This window comes from Suricata suricatta, chromosome 1 (assembly GCF_006229205.1).
Source record: "Suricata suricatta isolate VVHF042 chromosome 1, meerkat_22Aug2017_6uvM2_HiC, whole genome shotgun sequence".
In the NCBI taxonomy this organism is placed as follows: Eukaryota; Metazoa; Chordata; class Mammalia; order Carnivora; family Herpestidae; genus Suricata; species Suricata suricatta.
The window spans coordinates 2320931-2346603 of NC_043700.1; the positions used below are offsets into that span (position 1 = coordinate 2320931).

A 25673-nucleotide genomic window follows, 5' to 3' on the forward strand; every position below is an offset into this window, starting at 1 on the left:
CTTTCTTTCTTTCTTTCTTTCTTTCTTTCTTTCTTTCTTTCTTTCTTTCTTTCTTTTTCTCCTTTCTTTTTCTTTTTTAGTACTGTGTTAAATTTTCTGGTGCATGATATGTCAAGCAGAAAAATTCTAATTGCTTACCTATACTTTTCCAATGACCATGAACTTCTAGGAATGCTGGAAAATTAAGGCATGAATATATAGGGAATATCAAGATCCTTAAAGGAATCCAGGATCTCCCTCATCTAAAGGGTGAATTAAGAATCTGAGCTCACTCTGTGAGTTTCTGAGAGCTAACTCAAGAAGGAGTACCTGGGTTTCCAATCAGCTTATTGGTCTTCCTCTGTTGGTGGTCAAATCACATCTGAGGTTGAAACAACAACTAACAACAGATGTGCATTTAGTTATTTCATTTTATTTAGAGATACGTATTCAGTTGTGGAAATAGGTAACATACACTGATAGGTAACAAAATGCTGTGGAGTGAAATGTGAGTCTCCTTCTCACCCTTCCATTCTGTCAGATTCCCTCAGTGGAGGTAAGCACTTCTGCCACTTCCTAAATCATCTCCCAGCTAGTATGTGCACACTCACAAGTTTGTGCAGTCTTTTGTTTGCACATATCAAAGCACATCAGAAACTCAGCTGTACACGATGCTTTTTTAACTTTATTTTTTAAGTGTATTTATTTTTGAGAGAAAGAAAGAGAGAGCAGGGAGGGGCAGAGAGAGAGGGAGACACAGAATCTGAAACAGCTCCGGGCTCTGAGCTGTCAGCACGGAACCCAACTTGGGGCTCAAACCCATGAACCATGAGATCATGACCTGAGCCAAAGTTGGATGCTTAACCGACTGAGCCACCCAGGTGCCCCTGTACTTTTTTACTTTAAATGAGTCTTGTAGATCTTTAGATACTAGTACACCTGAAAATGCCTCCTTTTGCCCCCAAATGCACTGTATCCTGTTACACAGAAGTAGTTAATTTCTTCCCTATCCACGGCTTTTTACCTGGTCTCCGACCTTTAACTCTCAGCACTGGAAAGAGCGCAGGCCTCCCCTTCTTCTTAGGACTTGGGCTATTGTTACATCACATGCCACTTCCGTGGGGTTGTTGGGTCACGGGGATGTTCTTCCCAGCTTTACAAAGATGCAGGCGGCATCTAACCCTGAGTCAGGTTAAGACGCACAACCTGGGACTTAAGGTCACAGCGAACGGCCCCGACAGCCCTTCCCTGCCTGTGTTGAGCAGCTCTCAGACCCGCTCCTTCCCCACTTGATGTCTATAAGGCGTCGATTCCCACCAGCGAGGTTTTACTGTGAACGTCTTCTCCCGGGCATTCTATCTCCAAAATCTCTTTTCACCAACCAGTTACCCACCAACCAAAAGGAGGATAAACTCGCTACTTTAATTTCCCCTGTTTGGCATGTTTGCAAACCCACTGCTCTGTGCCGGCTCAGAAAAGCGGGGTGTGTGAAGGCCTCCGAGAGGCCCATCTCTGCTTCCACGGCCGCCTGGGGCTCCCGGGACCCGGCCCAGGGAAGTGCGTTTGTGTTTTACGCAAACTCAGACACTGCTGTGTCCTGGCAGGAGACGAGCGGTCCCCCGCTGGGCCCAGGGGCCCCTGAGCCGCTGCTGCTCATCAGACAGTTGATCATATGTAATACTTACACAACTTTGTCAAAGTTAACATTTTTTCTTTGTTTCAGATTAAAAAAAATAAGATTAATTGTATAGTGATAGATGATTCATGGATTGACATGTGACTGACAGATAGGTGATAGATTATATAGATAATATATAAATAGTTACTACTATGTACTAAGCCATTTAAAAAAAATTTTAATGGTTATTTTAATTTTGAGAGAAAGAGAAAAACAGAGCACGAACAGGGGAGGGGCAGAGAGAGGGAGACACAGAATCTGAAGCAGCTCCAGGCTCCAAGCTGTCAGCACAGAGCCCGATGTGGGGCTTGAACTCATGAACCACAAGATCGCGACCTGAGCTGAAGTTGGTCGTTTAACCAACTGAGCCACCAAAGCGCCCCTGTACTAGGATGTATTTTATTCATCTTAAATCTACATTCACATTCTCCTTTCTTTACAGCCCCACAAGGTGGATACTATTTTCATACCCATCTTTGATGACATGGGTAAATACCTTGCCCAAATTTCCACTGCAGACAACTCCATGTACCCCCTCCCTCGATTCTCTTCCTCTGTTCCCTCCCTAGAAGGATTCACTAATCTGAATATGACATTAATCCATTCCAGGCATTGCTAAAAACACCACTACATATATACATATCCACTTACTTACAACATAGAATATGAATTTGCATGATTTTTAATCATTTTTATAAATGGGATTATATTGTCTATTTCTTTCACAGGTTTTCTTTCTTTTCTTCCCTTTCTTCCTTCTTTCATTATTTTCATTTCATTTTTTTATTAAATAGGTTGCATGCCCAGCATGGAGCTGTGCATTCTTGGGTAAATTAACTAGCTTCCCAGAACTTCTGTGTTGTCATCTGTAAGGTGAATTAGGAGGACTAACTGAATTTATGCAGGTCATGTGGAACAGTGTCTGGTGCACAGTAGGTCCACAATCTGTGGCAACTAGAAACATCTGTGGACCCAGGGAGATCCAGAGTCTAAGTGAGATATCAAAACTCATTTCTTTGAAGTCATTGTGGGACTATTTTTTTTTTATTATTGACTGTTTTTCATTTTGTAATAACTCAACTCTCAGGGAAATTAGTATATCATTCTGTTTAAGTGCAGGACACTGAGCTAGATGGGCCACCGAGGAGTTGTGAAGTGGTGTGTTTTCTCTCAGCCCCAAACTGAGTGGACTGCAGCTGGCCCTGAATTTTAAAGGCTGAGAGAGGGAATTTTTTTGAGTCGTCTTCAAGTGTGATCTTTGAAATGCCTTGTTAAGTGTGTCCATAACGTTCTCATGTGTCATCTTCCTGCACTGTAGACCTCTACAGAAAGAACTGCTCTCACGGGACTGGGGTAAACCACGGAGACATATGTCAGCCTCCCCCTCCCCCTCTGGCTCGTGCTCACTCACAAGAGTGCTGACTCATGCCCGCGATGCCAACTTTGGGGGGCAACCCTGGTTCTAGAACGATGAGAGCCCGTTACTAACACTCGCCTTCTTTTCCTCCCCAGGCACAGACTCTACACACCGATTACAGTAAAATAAATTCACGCACATATTGGGCTAAAATAACTTCACACCAAAACCTAGAAATCTAAAATTAAATATTTAATTAGAACTCTGATTTGCTTTAAAGATAGGTGGCATTGCACAGGCTATATTACACTCTCTTTATAATTTTTTTGACAAAAAAAGATACTGTTCATTTTAACAGGCCACTTTAATATTAATACATGTATAATAGGATCGGAACTGAAAATCAGCTAGAGATGGTACATTGTACATTATTGGGAAAATTACAGTTCTGTATTTGTAAAAACATTTATTTTTTTTAACAATTTACCTACATTAATCAAAAAATTACAGCATATTTAATAATTTTACAAATTCTTCATAAAAAATATATCTCTGTACAAAAAGGTCGTTTGCACCTACTTCATGTCAGCAGCATGTGGTGAGATGATAACACGGGATGGACGGAGGGGTGATGGGTCTCCTGATCATGATGCCAGCGTTCTGTCCCCCTTTTTTTTTATAATAGCGTTTTTGTTGTTGTTGTTTACAAAATATCTTACAGAAGAAAAAAATTATTGCAGCTAGCCTGAAGAAAGGCAAGATGTGTGAGTCAAGCAGCAGTTTTAAACAGCTCTGAAGCACATAACCTGTGTTAGCATGGGGTCCTTCCCGCACCGGGCTCTGGGCGCTTCCGGAAGGAGTCTCGCGGCCCCGCGGCAGAGGGCACGTGTGCCTCGCAGGGGGTCGGTTCCACACCGCGCACGCCCCGAGGGAGACACTCGGCGGCCAGCTCTCAGGACCATCTCATGGAGTATTTTGTGTTTAATAACATGCTCCAAACTGGCAACCAAAGGTCGCGTTTGCTGTGCACACAAAGGAAAATAATATCTAATATCTGATATGTGGTTGCCGCGTGTATGTATGTCCTGTCGTTTCAGGAATTTGTAACGTCGTTGACCGGCAAGCAGGTCAGGGATGGGCGGGGAGAGACATTGATTCAGACTCTGAAGTCAGCATTTTGCACCTAGTTTGAATGACTCAAACTTAGATATATGTACAATATATTTATATGTATATATGTATGTATATATATACACCTAATATATATAGTAACCCTGTTCTCCCCTGCACACAGCGATCCTGGAACTTCCTCATGCTCCCTCTCCGTTCCCGGTCAGTGTGTGTGGTAGGAGCCTGGCTCCGGCTGACCTCATCTAGTCTAAGGACAGGAATCTGCGAAAAGGCTCCAGGCTGCAAAGCAAATCTCCAGTCACGTTACCAGGTTGGCCAGAGGAAAAGGTGCAGAGAATTCAGCATGATACTAAGGAATTCACCATTTGGAGTTGAAAAGGCAAAGAAGTAACTAGAAGAGGTCAGTTATGCCCTCCTAACAGCATAGGCCCCTACGAACGAGTAACAGGACAGTGGGCACCAAGGGTCAAAGATCCGCTAAAGAGCTCAAATCAAAACATGACATGAAAGATGGGACTCTTATCTTGACGGGATTTTTGTGTCTTTTTTTTCCCCCATTTTTTTTTCACTTTTGAAGCCCTGCATTTACACATGCAACAGAGACACAACTATGTCCACCATAAAGCTAGGTGTGAAGATGACCACTCCAACAACAGGAATGAAAAGCTGCACGATGCTGCTCTGGAATGAAGGGAGACGTTTTCCGTACGGCGAGTGTGTGCCTAAAACCCAAAAACCAAATAAGCATTGCGTTTTCACAACGCTTTAGCCGACGGTTATAAATAAAAGTAAACTCGATCTTCACTTTGACTTTGTGACGTCACCATCTATTGCCACGTCTTCTGTTTCATCCTTTGTTGTTTTTATCCATACCGGGGACCACGCCTATGTCCTTCCTACCGTCATTCAGAATTTAACATGCGATAAATTTTAAATGTGAAAAATCACCCAAGTTGTCTCTGCATCTGGAATTAGCATGAAACAAAGGACAAAGTGATCTATAAAACGTGTCATCGGGAAAGAGGAGTGTGTGGAATGTCTCCTGGAGGAACATGTGATGCTCTGCTCTCGGACGGTCCCCACTGAGTTCAAGGGGCAACTGCGCCGCACGCCCTTCAACGCCACAGCAGAGAGTGGCCGTGCTCTGGAAGAACAAACCATGATTTGGAGGGAAGACTATGGTGAGCCAGGCCTCAGAAGCTCATGAACTATCTAAAATAAATTACTACTGACATTCTCCACAGCAAACGGAAGTTGGGCAGCCCCTGGCCACTCCGTACGGCAGTGCTGGTGGTCACGGGTGCTGCCGGCGGGAACAGAGTGTGCGGCAACTGAAATCCCTCGTGTTTCCCCCCTCATTTGACATCGTCAATGACTTCAACACACACATGTAGCTAAAAGAAGCAATAATAAAATAAATCTCTTCAACACCGGATTTCCCTTTAAAACCTGTGCCACATCTGGGGATATTTCCTTTCGCTAAGATGCCAACTGAACAGATGGATGATGGATGTTGCGCTTGACAACATGAGAAGATGCTTATCTACAATGGATAGTGTGTATAAACCCTGTGTAAATAGTTTATTTTTTTATCAGAATCTTACTCAGTCATTCATAACACACTAGTGCAAAAAATTGTGCATCAAAAATTCTGCAGTAGAACAGCTGACTGGGAAATTTGCAAATGGCCCTAGGAATGGACATTGAGGGGAGCTGTGAGTAGTCCTCCAAGCTTGTCAGGTCTCAGGAAGGACAGAGGGAAGCGTTCGTAGGTGTGTGCGTCTCTACCAGAAAGGTGTCTTCTTCAAGAGAGCTCTGTTGTTGTTGTTTTTTTCAGAATATTCATATTTACGGGGGTTAAAAAAACAAAACAACATATTACGGTGCTACCATTTTATCACTGCACCCAGGGGATGCATCCACGTGCCCAGAAGATTGCATTGAAAGGCATCCCAGCCACACAGAAATACGAAAGTCTGAGGCATTAAGTACAAAGTGTTGGCGTGACTCGGCAGTCTTCCTTACGTGTGCCTTGGTCCCGAGCAGATGCAGCCAGGCGTGAGAATCCGGTCATCCGGTCCTCAGGGGGCTCTGGCGCACGTGACTGGAGCTTCCCGCTGCACGGACGCCAGCAGAGATGTGAAAGGTCACCGCAGCAAAGCCAAGACTAGAAGGGAGAGTGGTATATGGCACCAGAGGACTTACTGCTTGTCCATCAGAGGTATGGCTATGAAATCAGTCCGGACGGGGCACTGCGGGCTATACCACTGTGCACACCGTGTTCAGAGTTGTGTCAAACCGCACAGCCTTTGCCTCTGTGGGTTTTAAGTTTGTATCATACATAGGGTTTTCGAACGAAGCTTGTCCATTGCTGTTTTCGTGGCCGGCATAGCCGTTGTACTGAACTTTGGGTCTCGTTCTACAGGGGAAAAAAGGAGCAACCCGTCAGGGCCCAGATTTCAAGAACAGAGGCACCAAAACTGGGGCTGAGTACAAGAAGTCACTCCTGACTCAGCCGGGGACAAACGAACGAGGGAAACACACACACAGCTGTGGGGAAGGGTGTGCGTCTACACGCGTGGAGACCTCTCTCTTTCTAGAACGGGTTCTTGGGATTACAAGGACGGCTTAAAAACATGGGAGCTGTTTCCAAAATCAAAGAATGATCTGACGTTACACATACTCTTTGCAAAGTACTCTTGGATGGGAGACTCATCAATGCCGGAGTCCGAGTTTGGTTTAGACATTTGTCATTTGTAAGTTCTATGACCCGGAGGAAGTCCCTGTTCAGTAACTCTCTCAAAAGTAAGATACTTAATCAAGATGTCAACCCTTTAGGACCATTGAGATCAAATGAAAATAGGGACATAAACTATAGTTCACTGCTGTTATGATGTTCACCAAATGTTAGCTCTTCTTAAAATGTAATATAATCAGTGACTAAGTTATGGAAAAGACATTCGACTCTGTCAAACTATTCCTCTAATTAAAATGTGTGGTCTAAGATTAAAGAATTAAAGTAATTTTAGACATAAAAGACTTGAAGTTATCTAGTCTGTCCCCCCACGTTTTTTTTCCAGAAGAAATTCCATAAGAAAATTATTCCAGGTGGTAAAAACAGGACTTTAACGTAAACAACCACATTAGCAAAAACATTAATGACACTTCTGTTTTAGTGACTGACTAGTAGATTTTCTTAACTTACATTATGTTCATTGAGAAAAAAGAGAGTTCCATGTGTGTAAGTTTCAGAGAATGAGGTTTGGGTCAGCAAAAAAGCAGAGTTGGAGAGGTCTTTGACATTGAACTTGCAAATGCTCCAGTAGCAAAATCAAATAAACGAATTCAGCCAAACGTTAATGAAGTTTAAAGTGGGCTAAACTCCCCATGTGGTCACCCAGGTCAGGGGCCACCGCCATTCCCAGCCTGCGGGGAAGACCCCAGGGAGCTGGGTGGGGCTCCAGGCTGCTGAGAAGGGAGCCCTGAGGCGGGGCCCTGACTCTGACTGAGGAAACGCCTCCAAGTGCAGAGTCACCAGAGGAAGTCAGAAATGAGCAGGAATAAGGTTTCAACTCGACAGACACGGAGCCATCAGGTTGGGGAGCTTTTACGCCTACAGAGGGAGAGAGGCCCGTGGGGAGAGCAGGAGCTCAGGGCGTCCCCTGGGCGCATGGCGGTGACTCACAAGGAAATGAAATCATGACAGCCCTGGGTGGCGGGGCCGGCTTGCTTGCTGCTGCAGAACCCCTGTCCCTCATGCGGCACAGACCCGCAGAACTACCAGCCCCTGCAGAGTCAGAGGTCCCCGGGGCTTAGGGGCTCATGAGAGCCAGGAGATCAGACGGCCTCCTGTCGTGTTCCAGACGTGGCGTGGCCTCTTGGGTGATGCGCACCTTGGGCAACGTGGGGGGGGGGCGGGCACACTGAGATGAAGTCCCCGCCAGCCCACAGGCGTGGGAACGCAAGGAAGGGACCAAATTCACAAAAGGAGTAGGTGGTGTCTCCCTCCCCACTGCTTTTGTGGTCGGTGACCTCCCCCCATGCGTCTCCTGTGCAGACGCACTGACTACCAGACACTGTCCTCATAGGATAGGGAAGCTTCTAGGCTTCAAAGACTACAGCTGTGATACATATTGAACGTTTTCCCCGGTGTTGCATCCTCTTCAGATGAAGATATAATCACAAGTGCTCAATTGGGTAGGGCTGTCTTTGGAAAGGATCAGAGAGGTGCTGGAGTCTCTGAGACTCACAGAAAGGCCGGCCTCCCTGGGAGGGGCGCCACAGCGACATGGACACCGGGGAGTCCCTGGCAGGTGGGGACGTCACCTGACTCCTGCACGTGGGGGCGGAGACTGCAGGGAGTTTCCAGACACTCCCCTACACACAGGGACTCTCAAAAGGTGGGAAAAAAGAATTTTAACGAGCTGCATCTTTCCCTTGAGGCTACTGTGGATGCCATAAATTTTTTTTAAAAAGCATAAGTGAATTTGTAGGAATTACAAATTCCTACTGTATGTATATCTATGAAGGTATTATGTTTCCTAGAGAAATCTGTGAAAGAAAGTGTATTTTTAATTCACAGAATGAATTTAAGAATAGAAGCACGTCTCAGGGTGGTATTTCATTGGATAAAGTGCGGGATTTTTTTTTTTATATTTATTACATTTTCAACTAGCCCCAAGGAGAGCTTTGAAGATAAGGCTCACCAGACTTATATGCAGAGAATATTGTTTTCTCCATAATAATAATAATAATAATAATAATTTAGTTATTATTTATATAGATATGCCAATCTTTAATTTTGTAAGTACCTTCTGAGATTCCTTTTACTGAATTATATTTTTAAAATAAGTACATTACCAACCACATGAAGGTCAAGACATGCATGTGAGCACATGTGCAATATAATTTTGCAGTGAGATTTCTACTATTTTACATATTTTTGAAAAGCCTAAGGAAGCACATATTTAAAGCTATGCTATGAGACACTAAAAAAATCATCACGTCACTTTTTCTCTTTTTTAAACCAGGATTAAGCGGCAATCTCTGTATTACATAAATTAACATAGACCATGTTTAACATACCTTAATATCTTAGAAAATCATAGGATTTTTTTTCTATTTTTCTTTTGTTTTCTTGGTTTCTTTTTATTATATTTAGGAATACCACTATTCTAAATAGTCTTTTAAAAGAGTTTGGCATAAAAACATGGAAAGAGCCTTAATGTCCATCACCTGATGAGTGGATCAAGAAGAGGTGGTATATATACACAATGGAGTATTACATGGCAAGAGAAAGAATAAAATCTGGCCATTTGTAGGAAAGTGGATGAACCTTGAGGGTATCATGCTAAGTGAAATAAGTCAGGTGGAGAAGGACAGATACCATATGTTTGCACTCATAGGTCTAACAGGAAAACAGGAGAAACTTAGGACCAGAGGGAGGGGAAGAGGGAAAGAGAGTTGGGGAGAGAGAGGGATGCAAAATTTGAGAGACTATTGAATGCTGAAAATGAACTGAGGGTTGAAGGGGAAGGAGGAGGGGAAAAGAGGTGGTGGTGATGGAGGAGGGCACTTGTGGGGAAGAGCACTGGGTGTTGTATGGAAACCAATTTGACAATAAACTATTAAAAAATAAATAAAAATAAAATTTTTTATAAAAAACAAAACAACAACAACAACAAAAAGTTTGGCAGAGGCCATATTCCTCCAGCTAATATATTACCCAGAGAAAGACAAAATGTGTAAGGACTTATCATTCCTCCACAGCTTTTTGTGGGGGCTGGGGAATCCACGTTAACTCCAAGGCAAGGATTTACTTTACCAAAGTTGTTTTTCTCCAATCTTGACATATTTTGGTTAGCAGGAATACGCAAATTAATAGATAATCAGAACACTTTTTCAAGCAATAAAACAGGTGATATCTTTTAGCTCGAAAAAAGGAATAAATGCACAATTTCTAGACCACAGATTCATGGAGCTGAAAGAACTCAGAGAGACCATTCTGTTCAATCTTCTTCTGGAAGGTGGAAATGCCAGGTCAGCGCTCCCAATAACTGACCGTGGATCTCAAAAGTTGAAATAGAACCCTTTACTGCATCCTTCAGTTGACTATGAAACACAGCATGATATTCCTTAACCCATCTAGTATTCTCCTAAAGTTCGTTACTCAAGGTTGTCCTGCCGAAAAAGTATGGCGGACAAAGCAAAGCCGTCTGCGCCTCGTTAATGTGAGACAGAAACGGTGGCGCGTGGGAACGTGCGTGCGTGTGACGGGGGTGGGGTGCGTTCGCCAGACCAGGGCCTCCCTGCGCACCGGCGCCCTACGCACCTGTGTTTGTAGAGGTAAAACGCAAAGCCAGACAGGATCAGAGCGAAGAACGGAACGAGTATGGCGGCGGCGACGGAGCCGCTACTGGTGCCGCGGTGATGGTTTGCCGAGTCCTGATCCGAGTTTAAGGGGTCTGGAAAACACAAGGAGCAGTTAGCTTGCAAATACTGTATTCAGGCTTCCAGAGAAACCTCCGGTGACTTTTAGGAACGGGTCCCCAGTCTACAAGGAGTTCGATTCCACAGATAAATGGACAGTCTTGTTGGATGGTTTTTACCGTCTATGTTAATGATCAAGTTACAAAAAATGAACTTTTCCCTAATGGCCTTCAAGGATCCCACGGAGAAAATCTCGGATGTCAAGTGTGAGAAAGGCGAAGTGGGCACCGTCCCTTGTGACTCTGACCTTCAGTCACAGGTGTTTGCGTTTGCATTAAAATGAAAGCAAGAAGCATCCACATGGTTTTGTCTATGTACAGAGATGTGCAGCATTTGCTGTTTTAACCTGACCTAGACACAGATGCAAGCAAACCAGTAGCTGATGGAATTACCTAGATATTCCAGGCGTCTATATAAATGACATGACATTTGCCATATGCAAATATATTGGTGTAATCTCTTTCATTTTAGGTAGATTGCAAAATTCATTAGGGTTTACGAATGCTCAACAGCATATAGCTCAGAGTCATCATGCCAGTTTCCATGAGGGGACAAAAAGATGATAAAACGTGATTTCTGTCCATCAGAAGGGAAGGCAGATGTAAGGATCTCAAATATCATAAAGGTGACATAACTGTGTATTTATAATCCATATCTACAGAGTGGCAAATCGATGCAGGGCATAGAGAGAGATGCAAACGATGAAAACTCAAGTTAGAAAACATTGATTAAACAATTCCTTCCAAATAAGTAAGTTTGATGTAAAGAGTTTACCCATAACACAAGTTTGGAAATGTATTTGGCTTAAACTGAACTCACTCAATGCGCGTGTGTGAAGGATTATGCATGGGGTCATCTGGATATAGCAGGGTTGTTAAAAATAAGTTGACCTGGTTTTAGAAGTGTATTTCCAGAATTTATGGAATGTTGTTTGATTTTCTTTCTCAAACCATGAATGTCAGTAAACAATGAAATATTAAGTATATTTAAATAGATTTTTTTAAAACCCTCTTCATTTTCACATTAAAAACATTACAATTTGGTTTATCACTGATTGATGTATCACAGACACAGGATTCCGCTACTCCTCACCATCCTAAGTTCTACCACGAACATATTTTATAATTGACGTCTGTTCTTTGTAACGTGACTGTATTTCTTCAAGATCCTTCCTTATCAGCACATATGAATCAGATTTAATTTTTCACTTTCAGATGTATTCACCACCTGCCACACAAGGGAAAATGCCAGATACATGTTCTCTCCAAATCTTGCGTCCAGTCGATGACCGCATCCTGGGCAGGGAACTGGATTGACTGACACACAGCACTGCGACGAGGCTGGGAAGCCACCCCACAGCTGTGGCGGTGCGGGAGCCTTGAGGACTATGCCGAGGGTCCCTGGTGGTGGGTCCAGCAGTGGTGGGAAGGGTGCGGGCAGCAGCGCAGCAGTAACACCTGGCATCCAGGGTGACACTGTCCTGCACAGGTTGCTGAGGCACCAAGTCCACAGATTTGTGGTGACATTGAAATGCCAGGACACCTCCACTGCCTAGAACAATGCACAGGGCACAGGCCCACGAGTCCAGCAGGGCCTTGCACTGTTCCAGGGGAGCTGGTCCACTGGCTTTCCTCTTGAGTCCCCAGAGCCTACAAGAGAACTGAGGACACAGTAGTTGCTCAATGCGAGCGTGTAGAGTGAGAGAGCACACAGCCGTGTCATACACCATCGTCCATCAGTCTCCGTGAAGTTGCCGCACGTCGCTCTCCAGCTTTCTGTAGTTCTGTGAATCTCTTTGCCTCCTCATCATGAGTCTGTGTTCTGCTTAAATTAACTGAAGTTATTTTTCTGTTATCCACAGGCAAGACTGTCTACTTTTGACCATAATGGGAATCGGACTTCTCATCGATAAAATCGTGGAAAATCGACCTGCTGCAAAAGACTGCCCATCGTAACACAGAGCGGTACAAAAGAAGGTTTGGGGGGGCTTTACAATGAGGTGTGCAGTGAAATTATCACGCCTTCGGGCACTCCTGCTGAGTTTCAGTTATTTACTCTTGTTTCAATGATTTAAAGGGGAACACACGCACATGATATTCATTAAAATGGCATAAAAAGATACATAATATAAAGGACAACAGAAATAAAGGGTCATTCCTTGCTCTTTATGCTAGTGTTCCTCTATTTTTAAATGTTCTTTGACAACATACTGTTAATACGTATGTTTATTTCCCTTTACATTCTTTTCTAAAAAATGGGAACACTATATTCACTTTTTGTGTTTGGCTTTTTCAACTTAACCATCCATCTTTGAAATTTTTCCATCAGCACACAGAATTTAGATTTATTTCTTTTAGGTGTCTAGTATACTATTACTTGGATATGCCAGAAAATTTTCAGCCAATCTACCTTTGAAGGACATTTAGGCCATTTCTGGTATTTTTCTAATGCTGCAGTGAAAATTTTTTTCTGTAACTATCCATCACCAGAAGTCTAAATATACAGGGTAAGTTCTACGAAGTAGAATCACTACCTAAGAGAATTTGTAACTTTTCATGTTGCTCCATTACCAGGCTGTCCTCCAAAGTGGTGTTCCAATTTCGGTTCAACCATTATTTCATAAGGGCGGACAACTGCGTAGCATCAGACCTCTAGCCTCTTCCCCTCCCCTGCTCTCCCCTCCCATGGCCCTCCTTCTTCATACTATTGCTACTGCTGCTCTGACAAATCGAACACAGGGCGTCCTTAGGTTTTCATTTACATATCTTTGCTTAAGAATGAGGGCACACATCTTTTCACACGTTATAAGCTAGCCATTCAATTTTTTTAAAGATCACTACTGAAAGAACTGCATACACCAGAGAACCCACCCATTCAAAGTATATATAAATCTATCGATGGACAAAGATGGTGTGATATGTACCTCACACACACACACACAATGGGATATTACTCAGTCCAAAAAAAAAAAGAGAGAAAAAAAAATGAGTTCTTGCCATTTATGACAACATGGATAGACCTGCAGAGTATTATGCTGAGTGAAATAAGTCAGATAGAGAAAAACAAATACCATAGACTTCACTCATATGTGGAATCTAAAAAAAAACCCAAAAAACAAATAGACCCTTAAACTGAGAACAATCTCATGGCTGCCAAAGGAGGGTAGGTAGGGGGGTGGATGAAAGAGATAAAAGGGATGAAGAGGTACAAATTTCCAGATGTAAATTAAGTCACAGAGATTGAAAGTGCAGCCTAGGATATACTGTGAATAATAATGTAACAATGTCGTGTGGTGACAGATGGTGGCCGCATTTACCCTGGGGATCCCTGAGCAATGAATGGGCTTGTGGAAACCCTAGGTTGTACCCCAAAAACTACTATAACACTGCATGTCAATTTTATTTCAATAACAAATAAAACATAAATAAAAATAATGAAAACAAAAATTAAAAAAATAATACAGCAAAGATACAGTCCAAAGTTTTTAGTTCACATGGTGTTACGACATCATCAGATTTAATTTAAGAACGCTGCTGTCGCCCCGGAAGGAGCCCAGTATCCTTGGAGATCATTCCTCACCCTCCAGCCTCCAGCCCAGGCAACCGCTGGTCTGCTGTCTGTCTTCGGATCTGCCTGTTCCGGATGCTTCATATAAATGGAATCGTACGGTTTGTGTTGAGTGTGTGCATGGCTTCTCCTTCTTCGTATACTGTCTTCAAGATAACACTCCCTCGTGTGGATACAGCACACGCTGTCTCCTCCTTAGCTGGCAGGCATCGGGCGGCTTTCACGTTCGGGCTGTCAGCAATAATGGCCCTATGAGCATCGTGCACACGTTAGTGTGAACACACGATCTCACGTGTTCTGTTGGCCATGCATGGAGGCGTGCGATGGTAACTTCTGTTTAACGGTGTGATGGGCGCCAGCCTGTTTTCCACAGGACCCGCACCACTGCTAGTTCCCGTCCTCGGAGTAGGACAGCCGCGAAGCAGGACAGCTCCACTCCCTCCACCATTTTGCCGCCACTGGGCCACATGCTCATGGCCACCCCCCTGCCCGTGAGGTGCCGTCTCACTGTGGTTTATGTTTCCCGAAGGACAAGTGGCGTGGACCTTCTTTTCAGCTGCCAACTGATCATGTGCGCGTATGTGGAGACAGGTCTATTCAAATCCTTTGCCAACTTTTCAGTTAGGTTGTTGGCTTTTGTCTTATTGAACCTTAAAAGCCCTTTATGTAGTCTGGATGCAAGTTTTTTAACAGATGCATGCTTTACACTGGTTTTCTTCCGTGCTGTTTGCATGTGTATGTGAGTCTGGGGGTGAGGTGATTGAGTTTAAATTTATCATCTGGGCTCCTACTGGAGTTTTCCCATTAGGGTCTCCTTCAACCCAGGCTGATTTAGGATCCATTTAAAGATCATCACTGTCTTCCCATTTATCTATGGACTGCAGAGGATTAAGAGGTGGTTTACTTTCATTCACGACAATAGGGTTTTAGCCAAACTCCCAGATGAATGGGTGTTGTTGAAGCATTATTTCAACAAAGACTTTTTTAATTAGTTGAAAGGAGGCTTGTTTGTGATTGAAATTATTTGCGAGGCAAACTGTTTTTCCTGACAATAAACTCAACATCATGTGAGACTAAAGATCCTGCGTTACCTCCTCGGGGTGCTATGTTGCCAGATTAGGAAGAAATGGTGCCACACACGGAAATGTGTAACAGCGCAGAGATGGTGCAGGCCGGGCTCCTCGGATGAGTGAGCCCAGAAGTCCACAGGGTGTGGCGTCCAGCTCCCCGGGCCGTCCTTGAGCGGAATTACTAGAGTGTGTGCTGCCAGAGAGGGAGGGCACATACCTCCAGGGGTTTCAGCTCAGTGGGAGAGCAAACTTGACTCATCATTAGTGTTGGTCCAGTGCATTTACTCTATTTCATTACCTCAAAATAACAGAACCCAATTTAAAGGGCCATCTCGGCCACTGCGGACATTATCACTGAAAGGTCTTCTATTTAGAATTACTGCATTTAAAATGGTGGGATTAGAGTATTTTATGATTGGTTATGTTCTTTTTGGTCACGTTTTAATACAGGTCAGTATACATTTCCTTTGGAATCCCTCAGTGTCTTGATAAGAGCCTTATGAAATGAATCTTCACTGACAATCCTCACAAATATTATCTCCCTGTGCCTCTGGAAGGCAGCGCAAAGCCTTTATGGACACAGTGTCCTCCGCAACATTATCCTGTTCATAGTGTTCCCCAAGTAGGGTACAAGCAGCCTCTACTGTGCAGGAGAAACGGGTGCCAACCTCCTTACAAACGTATCCTCATCCATGTGAGCAGCGACAACAGCAGGGAGTCTCGTGGGAAAAGAGTTCCGCACACAAAGCAAAGGCTTTCCACTGTCCTTCATCTCCCGAACTACCCACAAGTACGTCCCTGCTGAGCCAGCAGATGAAGACAGAGGCCCAAGAAGATTCTAAGTCATCTCGGATTACAAAACTAGCTGGTAGATGGGGGACGGTTCTAATCCAGTGATTTCTTTTTTTCGTGTATCTTCTTTCTCCAATAACTAAGGTAGAAATCAAGTAGCAGAGAATAGGGAGAAGGAAGGAGGGCCTGTCTAGCCACAGTGAAGGTTTTCTTCCTGTAGAAGTCATATGCATCCCTCCACGTCAATATAGAGTCACTTCTTTAACAAAATATACTGAAATAAACCGCCTCTTATTTAATGTGACACACTGCATAAATTTATTGATTTAAGCAATTCCCTTTATGCACAAAGAAGTGTTTTCACACGTGCCTGGCTGAGATCTCCAAAGGCAGACTCGCTGGGTGAAAGGTACAGTCAACTGTCTCTTCTCTACCCGGACACCCCCAGAACGGAGTGTCTTGGTGTGTTTCTACTGTTTCCCAGAAGAACTGCTTTAAAACTCTCATGTTCTGATCATTAAAAATGGAAAACCTTTGTTACCATGATATATGCTCCTTCGAAGTTAAAGACTTTTTCCTACTTTCTTGGTTACTCCTAGTCCCTCTTCTAATTTTCTTAGGTCAATGTAGTTGGCTTAGTTCTTTAATTGAGCTTCATCTCTGCTTTGCCATCTCTATAGTTTTTGCATCTCTTTATAGAGTAAGGATACTAGTTCCATATCTGGCCTGCATTCTGCATTTTTCCAGCTTTATATGTGTCCGTTCCATGGTTCAGAGCACTTGCTTATGTCCCGTTGTAAAACATGGTTGTCTCTCCCCTTCCTTTTGTTTATGGTTCTTCCAAGGTCACACCCTTTCCATTTCTTTTGAACACAATAACGTGAAGGCCAAGTTGACATTTGCTTTAAAAAAAATAACATAAGAGCATTTACCTTGCCTTTCCAGCTTGAATTTCCCAAAGTCTTTTCCATGAATATCACCTTGGAAAGTAAACCCGCCTCTTTCAAGTCCCGAGGACACCTGGTACGCATGAAGAGGAGGAAAACAATGCACAGTGGGGGTTAACAGTACTCTGTCCTGTCACATTAGGACTGTACTTCTCACAGCTACACTTTACAGGTTGAATATTGTGTCCGTGTCCCTCCTTCCAGGGATACGTTAGTTAAAAACTGGAAGAGACACGTGAACGTCAACTCACATAAACCCTCACTATCTCATTTTCACCACGACACAGGCCGTAAAACTGAGAACATGTGCATGGATGGTAAAGGGGGCAGACCCAGGAATTCATATCTGACCTACATCGTGTTAAACTCGCCACGTGACACACTCACTCTTGACTGGTGAACGTCACATTTGGCCGCGTACTCTTACGTCAGATAGTGAGGTTGTGCACAGACGATGGTTAATGTGCAAAGAAGGATATTAATGGCACTTCCTAAATTCCTATCTTTTTCTTTAGAACTCTCAGAGCGGTTACCCAGCGGCTGTGTTCAGAGCGCTGGGTGGAATGCGGGGTCACATACAGGACGTGGACCTAAGTTCCTGCTCTGTCCCTAGCTACTCACTCACTTCTTACTTCAGAAACTAGGTCTCTTCCCTTATATATATAAAAAAAAAAAAGGTGGAGAGGACCCTGCTGTTTGCTAAACACAGGGGAGGATGAGTTTTCAAGGGGCAGACACAACGCGGCTCCTGTCAGAACCCCCCGTGGCGGCCTTCACCGGGTGCAGACGGCAAGACCAGACCCCCGTGCTGCGGGACAACTGTCCGCAGGAGGTACTCACGTAGCCATCGAGTCCCCACTTGTCATTTTCAAACTTGCTTACAAAAATATCTGCGGGACCTTTAACTTGGAAGGCTTTCAGAAGTAAGTGAGCCTCTTCCTTCTTGTAAACTCCTACAGAAAATCAAAGTCCGTCATTCTTACACTGTAGGGATTCACAAGGGTCAATAACTCAGGCATTCAAGCCATTTGATGTGCAGTATGGTACAGAGAGAACAATTTCAGGAGGAACGGAATCTATTACTGTCGTTTGTAAATTTGAGCTTCCATACTTCCGTTTCCGTGTCCCATCCACTGCATTGCATTCAACATCCTTATCCCACAGAAAAAATAAAGGTTATACACCCTCAATATATTATTTTTTTAATCTAGCTTTTATAATTCATATCTTAGTCACTTGTGAGGACAAAGAGACTTCAGCCAGAAGCCCAAATATGGCTACTTCTTTGGGTTTTTTTAATGTTTATTTATTATTGAGAGAGAGAGAGAGAGCATGAGTGGGGAAGGGGCAGAGAGGGAGACACAGAATCTGAGGCAGGTTCCAGGCTCTGAGCTGTCAGCACAGAGCCCCATGCAGGGCTCGAACTCAAGAGCCAAAAGATCAGGACCTGTACCGAAGTTGGACATGTAACAACTGAGCCACCCCGTGCCCCTAAACATGGCTACTTCCAAATATAGAGGGAACAGCATGGTGAACGGAGAGTGCGGAGCATCCCTGATTAGCCAGTGTGGTTCTGGGCAGGACAGACTCCACAGCCACACGTCTCAGCTTCCTGTGAGGCAGCCGGGATGACAGATGGCAGTATGGCCCAGAGACGAGGGGACACGGCATGACTCGGGAGTGCGCTTACAGCCAGAGCTCACCCCCCTCCCAATGGCGGAAATAGGTAAGTAAACAATCAAGAATTAAATAAAAATATAAAACTGAAACATCCTCTGTGCCGAGAACACAGGGTCAAGGAAGATCACGCTGCTAGTTCCAGAGAACGCGGCAGTGAACTACTAACATAGACTAACTGCTAACCAAATTAGAGAAGCAAGTCTCTGCTGTCCCAGGGCCCGGTGCCCGCTGGCCAGTGCACAGGGCGGAGGGGCACAGTCTGGCCCATCTGATAAGAGGGACTGCCCCAGGCCTCCTTCTGGGCTGGTCTTCCTCCGTGCTGTTGGCCTCAGACTCACCCTGTAACCTCTGAGCCCCAGGGCCACACGCTGTAGGCAGAGGTCATGAAATACACACCCGTGAGCCGTGGTAAGCGGATCAAACAGCCACCCCCCTCCCCCCCACCCTGACAGAGCATCCCTGTGACTTCGGCTGGCTCTGCACACTCTCCCCTCCTCGCCCCTCCCTCTTCTTGCAGTACAGAATAAATCCAAACTCCACCAAGAGAAAGATTAGCCGGAGAGGCTGGGGAAGGCTGAGGAATCTGGATATTTAAAAGCATTCCCGGGTTGATTTTGACACCAGGTATATTTAAGCACGTGGCCTGAATCGCTTTTCCACGTACAGGTTCGATGTGTGAAGTCTTGTGTGGCTGTGAGATCGGGGGTCACAGATACGTGCCTGTCAAGCCCCTTGGAGTGGAAATGATCTCGCTTTTCCTGAATCCACAGTATGTCCATTTAGACGTTTTCTACTTTCAGGAAGTAGGAAAGGGGACTGTGAAGAAGGGGGGATCTTGACCTGCCACCATACTTTCCAGTGACTGGAGGAAGAGCAGGTGCCTTTCGGGGCCTCTCGGTGTCCAGGCCCAGGGCTGGGCCTTGTGAATCGCTCAGAGAAAATCCCCACCCCCAGAGTGACACATAGTTGTAAGAAGTGGAATAAATGAAAAAAATTTAAAAAGACATTATAGAGTCATAAAGGTGATACTCTTCTTGTTTAAGAGTGTTGGCTTAAGGTTCAGAATGCTGAAATCCTGATTCCCGAGTTCAAATTCTACCTCTACCATATCACCTTACGAAAGAGGCTTCATTTTCCTGAGTCTCTCTCTCTCTCTCTCTCTCTCTTACAGTAAAGAACATGTCTGGTAAGGATGCTGATATCATAGGATTGACGTAAGAATGAGAAAGACAATGTATGTTAAGAATGTAAAATGGGGTCTGGCATATAAATCAGAGCTGTTGTTTTAACAGGAGGAGGATGAAAACAAATCTCATGAGGCGCGTGAGCTGAAGACAAGGAATGACAGAGTGAAGTCTGGAGACAGCAGACCTGGACCTAACTCTTACATTTTTGACTTAGTATGGCCCATGCACAGTCTCCAGCAAACTAATGAGCTTTTCTGTACTGGTTTTGTAATCTTTAAACACAAGAACACAACCTACCACCATTATCGAGAGGATCCCATGAGATGTAGCTTATGCAAAGCCCACGCAATTTTAAAGAGCATTTAATAAAGGTTAGCTCCCCACTCTGGGAGGAGGCAAAGGGTCTGCTTCCGCGCACAATCTCTGTTCAGTAAAAGGAAAACTCCTCAGGGCCTACCTGTCAATTTCAGCTCCACCTGCGAGGTTTCAAGGAAGGTCACGTTCACCTTACTACTTGTTGCATTGAACCAGTCAACTGTTAGAGTTGCAGGCTGTCTTTTCCCTAAATATTCATAATATCCCTTCCACACTGAATTGATAAAAAATACATCTGAAGGAACTGTGGGGGGAAAAACCAGAGGAATGTTAGCTCACACAGAAAAAAATAAATTTAGATATTTCACAACATAGAGGCATAATACGTGTTGCAGGAGAGATCACAGATCATGGCGGTGATGAGGACAGACATGGCCTAGCCCACGCCCTCCACAGTGTGTATGCGATGGAAATGGAATGGGGAGGGAGATTTCTGTGAGATGCACACCCACGTTCTTGCCTTAATTTGTGGGAGAATTACTTTAGGTGCCGAAGCGGTCCTGTTTTAATGGATGTGCCAAGGCCATTGGGTGTGGTGACTCAGAGCGACTGATACGAGGTGAGGTTATTGTGTCTAATAATAAGATGTTAGACTGACCCAGGAAATTATGACTGATTTTTCATTAACATCCAGGTAGGCCCTCTGGAAGACTCAGAAGGCTCAGAGAGGTCATGTTTCACCTGCCATGGACCCCCTGCCCTCAGAAAGGTTGCACATCAAAGCACCAGTAAAGGGTGTTCACCCAGTTCATAGCCACACAGGTGCTCTGGGGCTGCAGGTCTTTCTCTCTCAAGGAGAGCCCACCCCACCCATGCCCCTCTATTCTTGTGACAAGTATCCCTGGATCACTAAGAAAGTCAGAGGCAAAGATGTCAAATGCCAAGTATGCATGTAAAGATGCATTTCTCCCTATGTAATTTTTTTTTAGCAAATCCACTTGCAGAAACCAATTTCTAGGACACACATAGACTATGGTCATGTTCATGTACCCCCTTCCAGTGCAACTGGTCATCACCCTGTCTTCCCAGTTCAGTTATGCCTATGAAATGGAGCCCAGCCATGGAGGTGCTCATGAAGGAGAGTGTCGGCCCTTCCCGTGGCTCTCAGCACCCTCAACGCTTTTTATAAGAAGGTTCAAAACTATGACACCAACATGGACATGTCGCACATCTGCTTATTGATAAGGGGCATTCAACATTTGTGCCCGTCCATCGGTGGCAGTTTTGGGGCCCAGTTTGGACAGGCAAAGCTAAAAAGAACTGTATTTTCCTTTACTAAAATTAACAGGCTTTGAGTAGTGTCAGGATTTTTTGCCCTAAATGAGAATGCACCCCCTGAGCTGAGCTATGACTGTGCTTGTTCCAGCCCGTCAGGGACGAGGGGCTCTCGGTGGTCTATGGGAGGAGCCGGTCATGCCTGACGGGGTGCAGTGAGGTGTAACCAGTGTCTCAACACGGCCATCAGCAAGGAGGTGGCGGTGATCTCTGGGGCCCTTCTCATCCGATCTGCTGTGCAGTGTGACACAATGACCGGAAGTGGAGGTGTGGTAAGACGCGCTACCTCGACAGAGAACGGCCATTAGCCGGTCCCTTCGGAGGGAATGAGAGAAGGTGGACTGATGAAGATGGATGCACCTTCAAAATAACGTATGCAAGTATTTCAACATCTGAAACAAAAAATAAGCAAACAAAAACAGAACAAACACACCATCACAGCAACAGATTGTGTTTCCTTCCACTGCTGCCTGGATAGAGACTATTGACTTCAATTTGTAAATAACTTTGAAATAGAATAATCCAGAACGATTTTCAGAAGTAGTTTTTACACTTCACGGTGCACACTGAAAAAAATTCCTGTGATCATGGCGGGACATTGACCTCAGCTGAGACCGCAGTGTTTTAACACAGCGTTGTGACTTAAGAACGTTCCACACAGCAGTTTCCGCATTTGATGTCAGAATAGACCTTCCTGCCTAAAAAATCAGTTTTAATGCTCGAACAAAGAAAACACTAGGGAAATGACCTTCTATATTTACACAAGTTTTCTTTATCTGTTAAAAATAATGGTTGACTCACATAATAAGTTGGGGACACAATGTATGATTAAAATTGTCCCTACATTTATAACAGACGATTTGGAGCAGTAAGCATCTCATTTAGGAAATAGGACTGCATCTTTCTGATTTTCTGTGTGACGCATTTAGCAAGGCACCGCATACAACAAAAAGCGATGTTATACATGTTGGGAGGCAGTGGATGCCTGGATTATGGAGACACTTGGGGGTTGAACACGGAGCGTCACATCTCATGTGCTCCAGGTAAAGCTGATGGCACCATGCCTCATTTGCCTCAGCTTCCTGTTTAGAGGAAAGGATCGCACCCTCTTTATAAGGCTCTCCATTATATCACGTTCTACGACTGGTAGTTCGTGGCTGTTTCTGCCCACACAATGCCCGAGGCGCCTTTTGATAAAGGCTGTGTGTGATGACGCCGCGGGCTTCTGTCTTAAGTGAAGTGTTGTCATTCCGCTAACAAACCACCGTCCCGGCAGAAAGAGAAATGTGCGTGGGCTCAGTGTGGCAGGTCGCTGGAACCCTAACCCGCTCACGGCCTCGTGGGGTCGGGAGTCTGCACGTTAAGATCTGTTTCCCTGTACAGAGAGGAGAACAAATCGCTTATGCGGTTGAGATCTAGGACTGTTCTGGAATACAAACCTGGAGTTTTAGTAACTGTCTCATTAACTTCTCCCACTCCTTTACCTACAAGTAAAAAGACAAATTATCACTTTAAAAAAACATTTATTTTTGAGTAAGTTTGAAAAAATGTCAAATTGAAGCAATTTTCCTGTCTCCAGATTGCCTGAAGGCACAAGATAGGAATAGTGATACATATCCATCCGAAACCCCTACGTTCACAGCAGAATAGCCTCTGTGTTTGTCAAAAACCGGAGCTTAACGCTGAAAGCCAGTGCAGCTGTCACGAGTGCACGCCCGTGTGGTGTGGTACAACAGAGAGCCTTGCAAACGAGGGTGGTCTGTGTCCATGGTCATCCCTGTCTCTGTCATCTTTGGGGTGTGCTGGCCGCAACCGGCAGGCCGCGTAGAAACTAAGATTTCAAAGCCTCTCTGGACTTTCCACGTCCTCACCCAGATCAATGAAGCACAAATCGATAAATATGCAATAACACCAAATTGTTTCCCTTGCAGAATGCTTAATTTGGTCTATCACGTTGGACTTAACATCTCTTAGCATTTATAGTTCTGCATCGAACTACAAGTACCTTTCTAAAGTTTGTATGCTTCTATTTCTGATGGACAAGGGCAAGGGAGACATAGAGGTCTTAAGAATTCTTAATTTGAGAAACAGAAACAGGCTCCAAGAAAGTAAAACTGAAGTCACAGATGTTATCACACTCCGTGGTTTTTGTTCATGCTCGTGTGCCGTATTGGATGCATGTAACCTGGGTTTGGTGGGGAATCCGAAAGTTCGTCCATCATCAAGTCTGACCCTGACGTAGGACTCCCATTTGTAAATACACAAATTTGGGGGTCATTAAGGCATCGTTTTCACACTAATCGCTTTCGTAATTTGACCCAATGTAAAGAATACACAAATGTTATATTCCACCACCAAACAGCTTGTGGTCTTAAAAATAATAGCGTAATTTACATATTCACCTATCCTTGGTGAAATTTCCCATTTTAATTTAAAAAATACATTTTCCAAAAATATGGTGCATCTTTGGCCTTTTTACTCATGATGATTTTCTTTGACCAAACAGCCTTTTTCTCTGGCTTGAAGTGTGAATAGCAGATAAAACCTGCAGGTCTACGAAGACTACGCCTCCATTGTACCAAACACTTACTACGCACACGTTCACACACACAGCTCGCCACACGAAGCACAGATTCAGCTGGGTGACTGACATCACTTCCGTATGATGCTGTTACTTATGGACCTCACAACCCGCAGCCGGCCCGCTGGGTGGCGGATGCTCCTCTTTGCGTGGCGGGGAGGGGCATTCACGCCCTCATCAGTGACTTACTTTTACAGACAGGTGACTTTCCTGTCCATCTCATATCTGCTTTACACGTCCTGTGCTCAGAGCCCGCCGCGAGGAAGAATCCCGGGTGGCAGGTGTACACCAAGGTGTAACCGAAGGTGGGGAGGTCAATGGCTCGCACGTCCGCGTGGGCTGGCGTTTCCGGCTGTCTGCAGGCGTGGGCTGAAACGGCAGGCGTTCTGTTAGGAAAGACTGACGCTTTGTTCAAGAAAGAGTTAGAGTCTAAAGAAAGAAGGGAATATTGCAACATCTGGAAATAGCTGCAAAATTAGTTTAGAACTTAAAATTGAGAATACGGTATCTTTAAATATCCCCAATATTCTCTGAAACATTCAACATCATGAAACTTTGGGATTCGCCAGCTCTCTCTACCTATCCTTTCCTTCTTCTCTCTTTCATTCCCTCCCTCTCTCTCTAATCTCCCTCTCTATGTGTAAATGTGTGAATAACTACACGTAGAAATTTACAATATAAATCATAGCGTTGAAATAAACAGATTACTTCTGATATACTATTAAGATAAATAATATGTCACATTTCCTTAAAAGACCATTCCTATAAGCTAAATGCACACAGATTGGTACATGTTTAGAAATATACTTCTTTAAAATGTATATTTTATTTTATTTTAAAGTTATTTATTTTGAGAGCGAGAGAAAGAGAGAGAGCAGATGAGTGGGGAAGAGGCAGAAAGAAAGGGAGGAAGGGAGGGAGGGAAAGGGGAAGAAAGAGGGAGAGACACAGAGAGAGAGAGAGAGAGAGAGAGAGAGAGAGAATGAATCCCAAGCAGGCTCTGCACTGACTGTGTAGAGCCTGATGCAGAGCTTGAACCCATGAACCATGAGATCAGGATCTGACCTGGTCAAGAGCTGAATGCTTAACCAACTGAGCCACTCAGGTACCCCTTTAATTTTTATGAGAGAGAGAGAGAAAGAGAGAGAGAGAGAGCGCACATGTGCAAGAGGGGGAGGGGCAGAGGGAGAGAGAATCCCAAGCAGCTCCCACACTCTGCACGGACCCTGGGATGATGACCTGAGCTGAAATCAAGAGTCAGTCACCCAGCTGAGCCCCCCGGACTTCTCCCCCCCCACTAAAAAAGCATATGCCTTGATTTTTGTCTGGTGGCAGCTAACAAGCCTGTTATTCAGTTAAATAAATAGTTAATTTTGGTAAAAATTTGATTTGTGTTTAGAAAGCTAAGTGTGAAATGTTATGGATTCTTATTTCTCTTCAAATCTAATTTAGGAGTAAGTAAGATTGCAATGTTTAAATCTCAAGTCACCTCTTACATATGCCTCCAGAAATGGACTTCACAGATGATTGTAAAACAAGTGACAACATTAAAATTGTGAATGCAT

The 25673-nt window shown here is 44.3% G+C and overlaps 1 protein-coding gene across 1 annotated transcript in view; it reads right to left on the reverse strand.

Moving 5' to 3' along the window:
• Positions 1–3251: 3251 nt before the first annotated feature.
• CSMD1 (CUB and Sushi multiple domains 1) overlaps positions 3252–25673 on the reverse strand; it is a 1512254-nt gene continuing 1489832 nt past the window's right edge. Inside the window, exons 79-85 of the mRNA XM_029933196.1 lie at positions 24298–24477; positions 22967–23011; positions 20335–20496; positions 17851–17963; positions 16996–17083; positions 10477–10609; positions 3252–6564 (exon numbers count right to left, since the gene is read on the reverse strand). Coding sequence (XP_029789056.1) covers positions 6405–6564; positions 10477–10609; positions 16996–17083; positions 17851–17963; positions 20335–20496; positions 22967–23011; positions 24298–24477 — 881 coding nt within the window. The 3' untranslated portion in view covers positions 3252–6404. The remainder of the gene's footprint in view (positions 6565–10476; positions 10610–16995; positions 17084–17850; positions 17964–20334; positions 20497–22966; positions 23012–24297; positions 24478–25673) is intronic.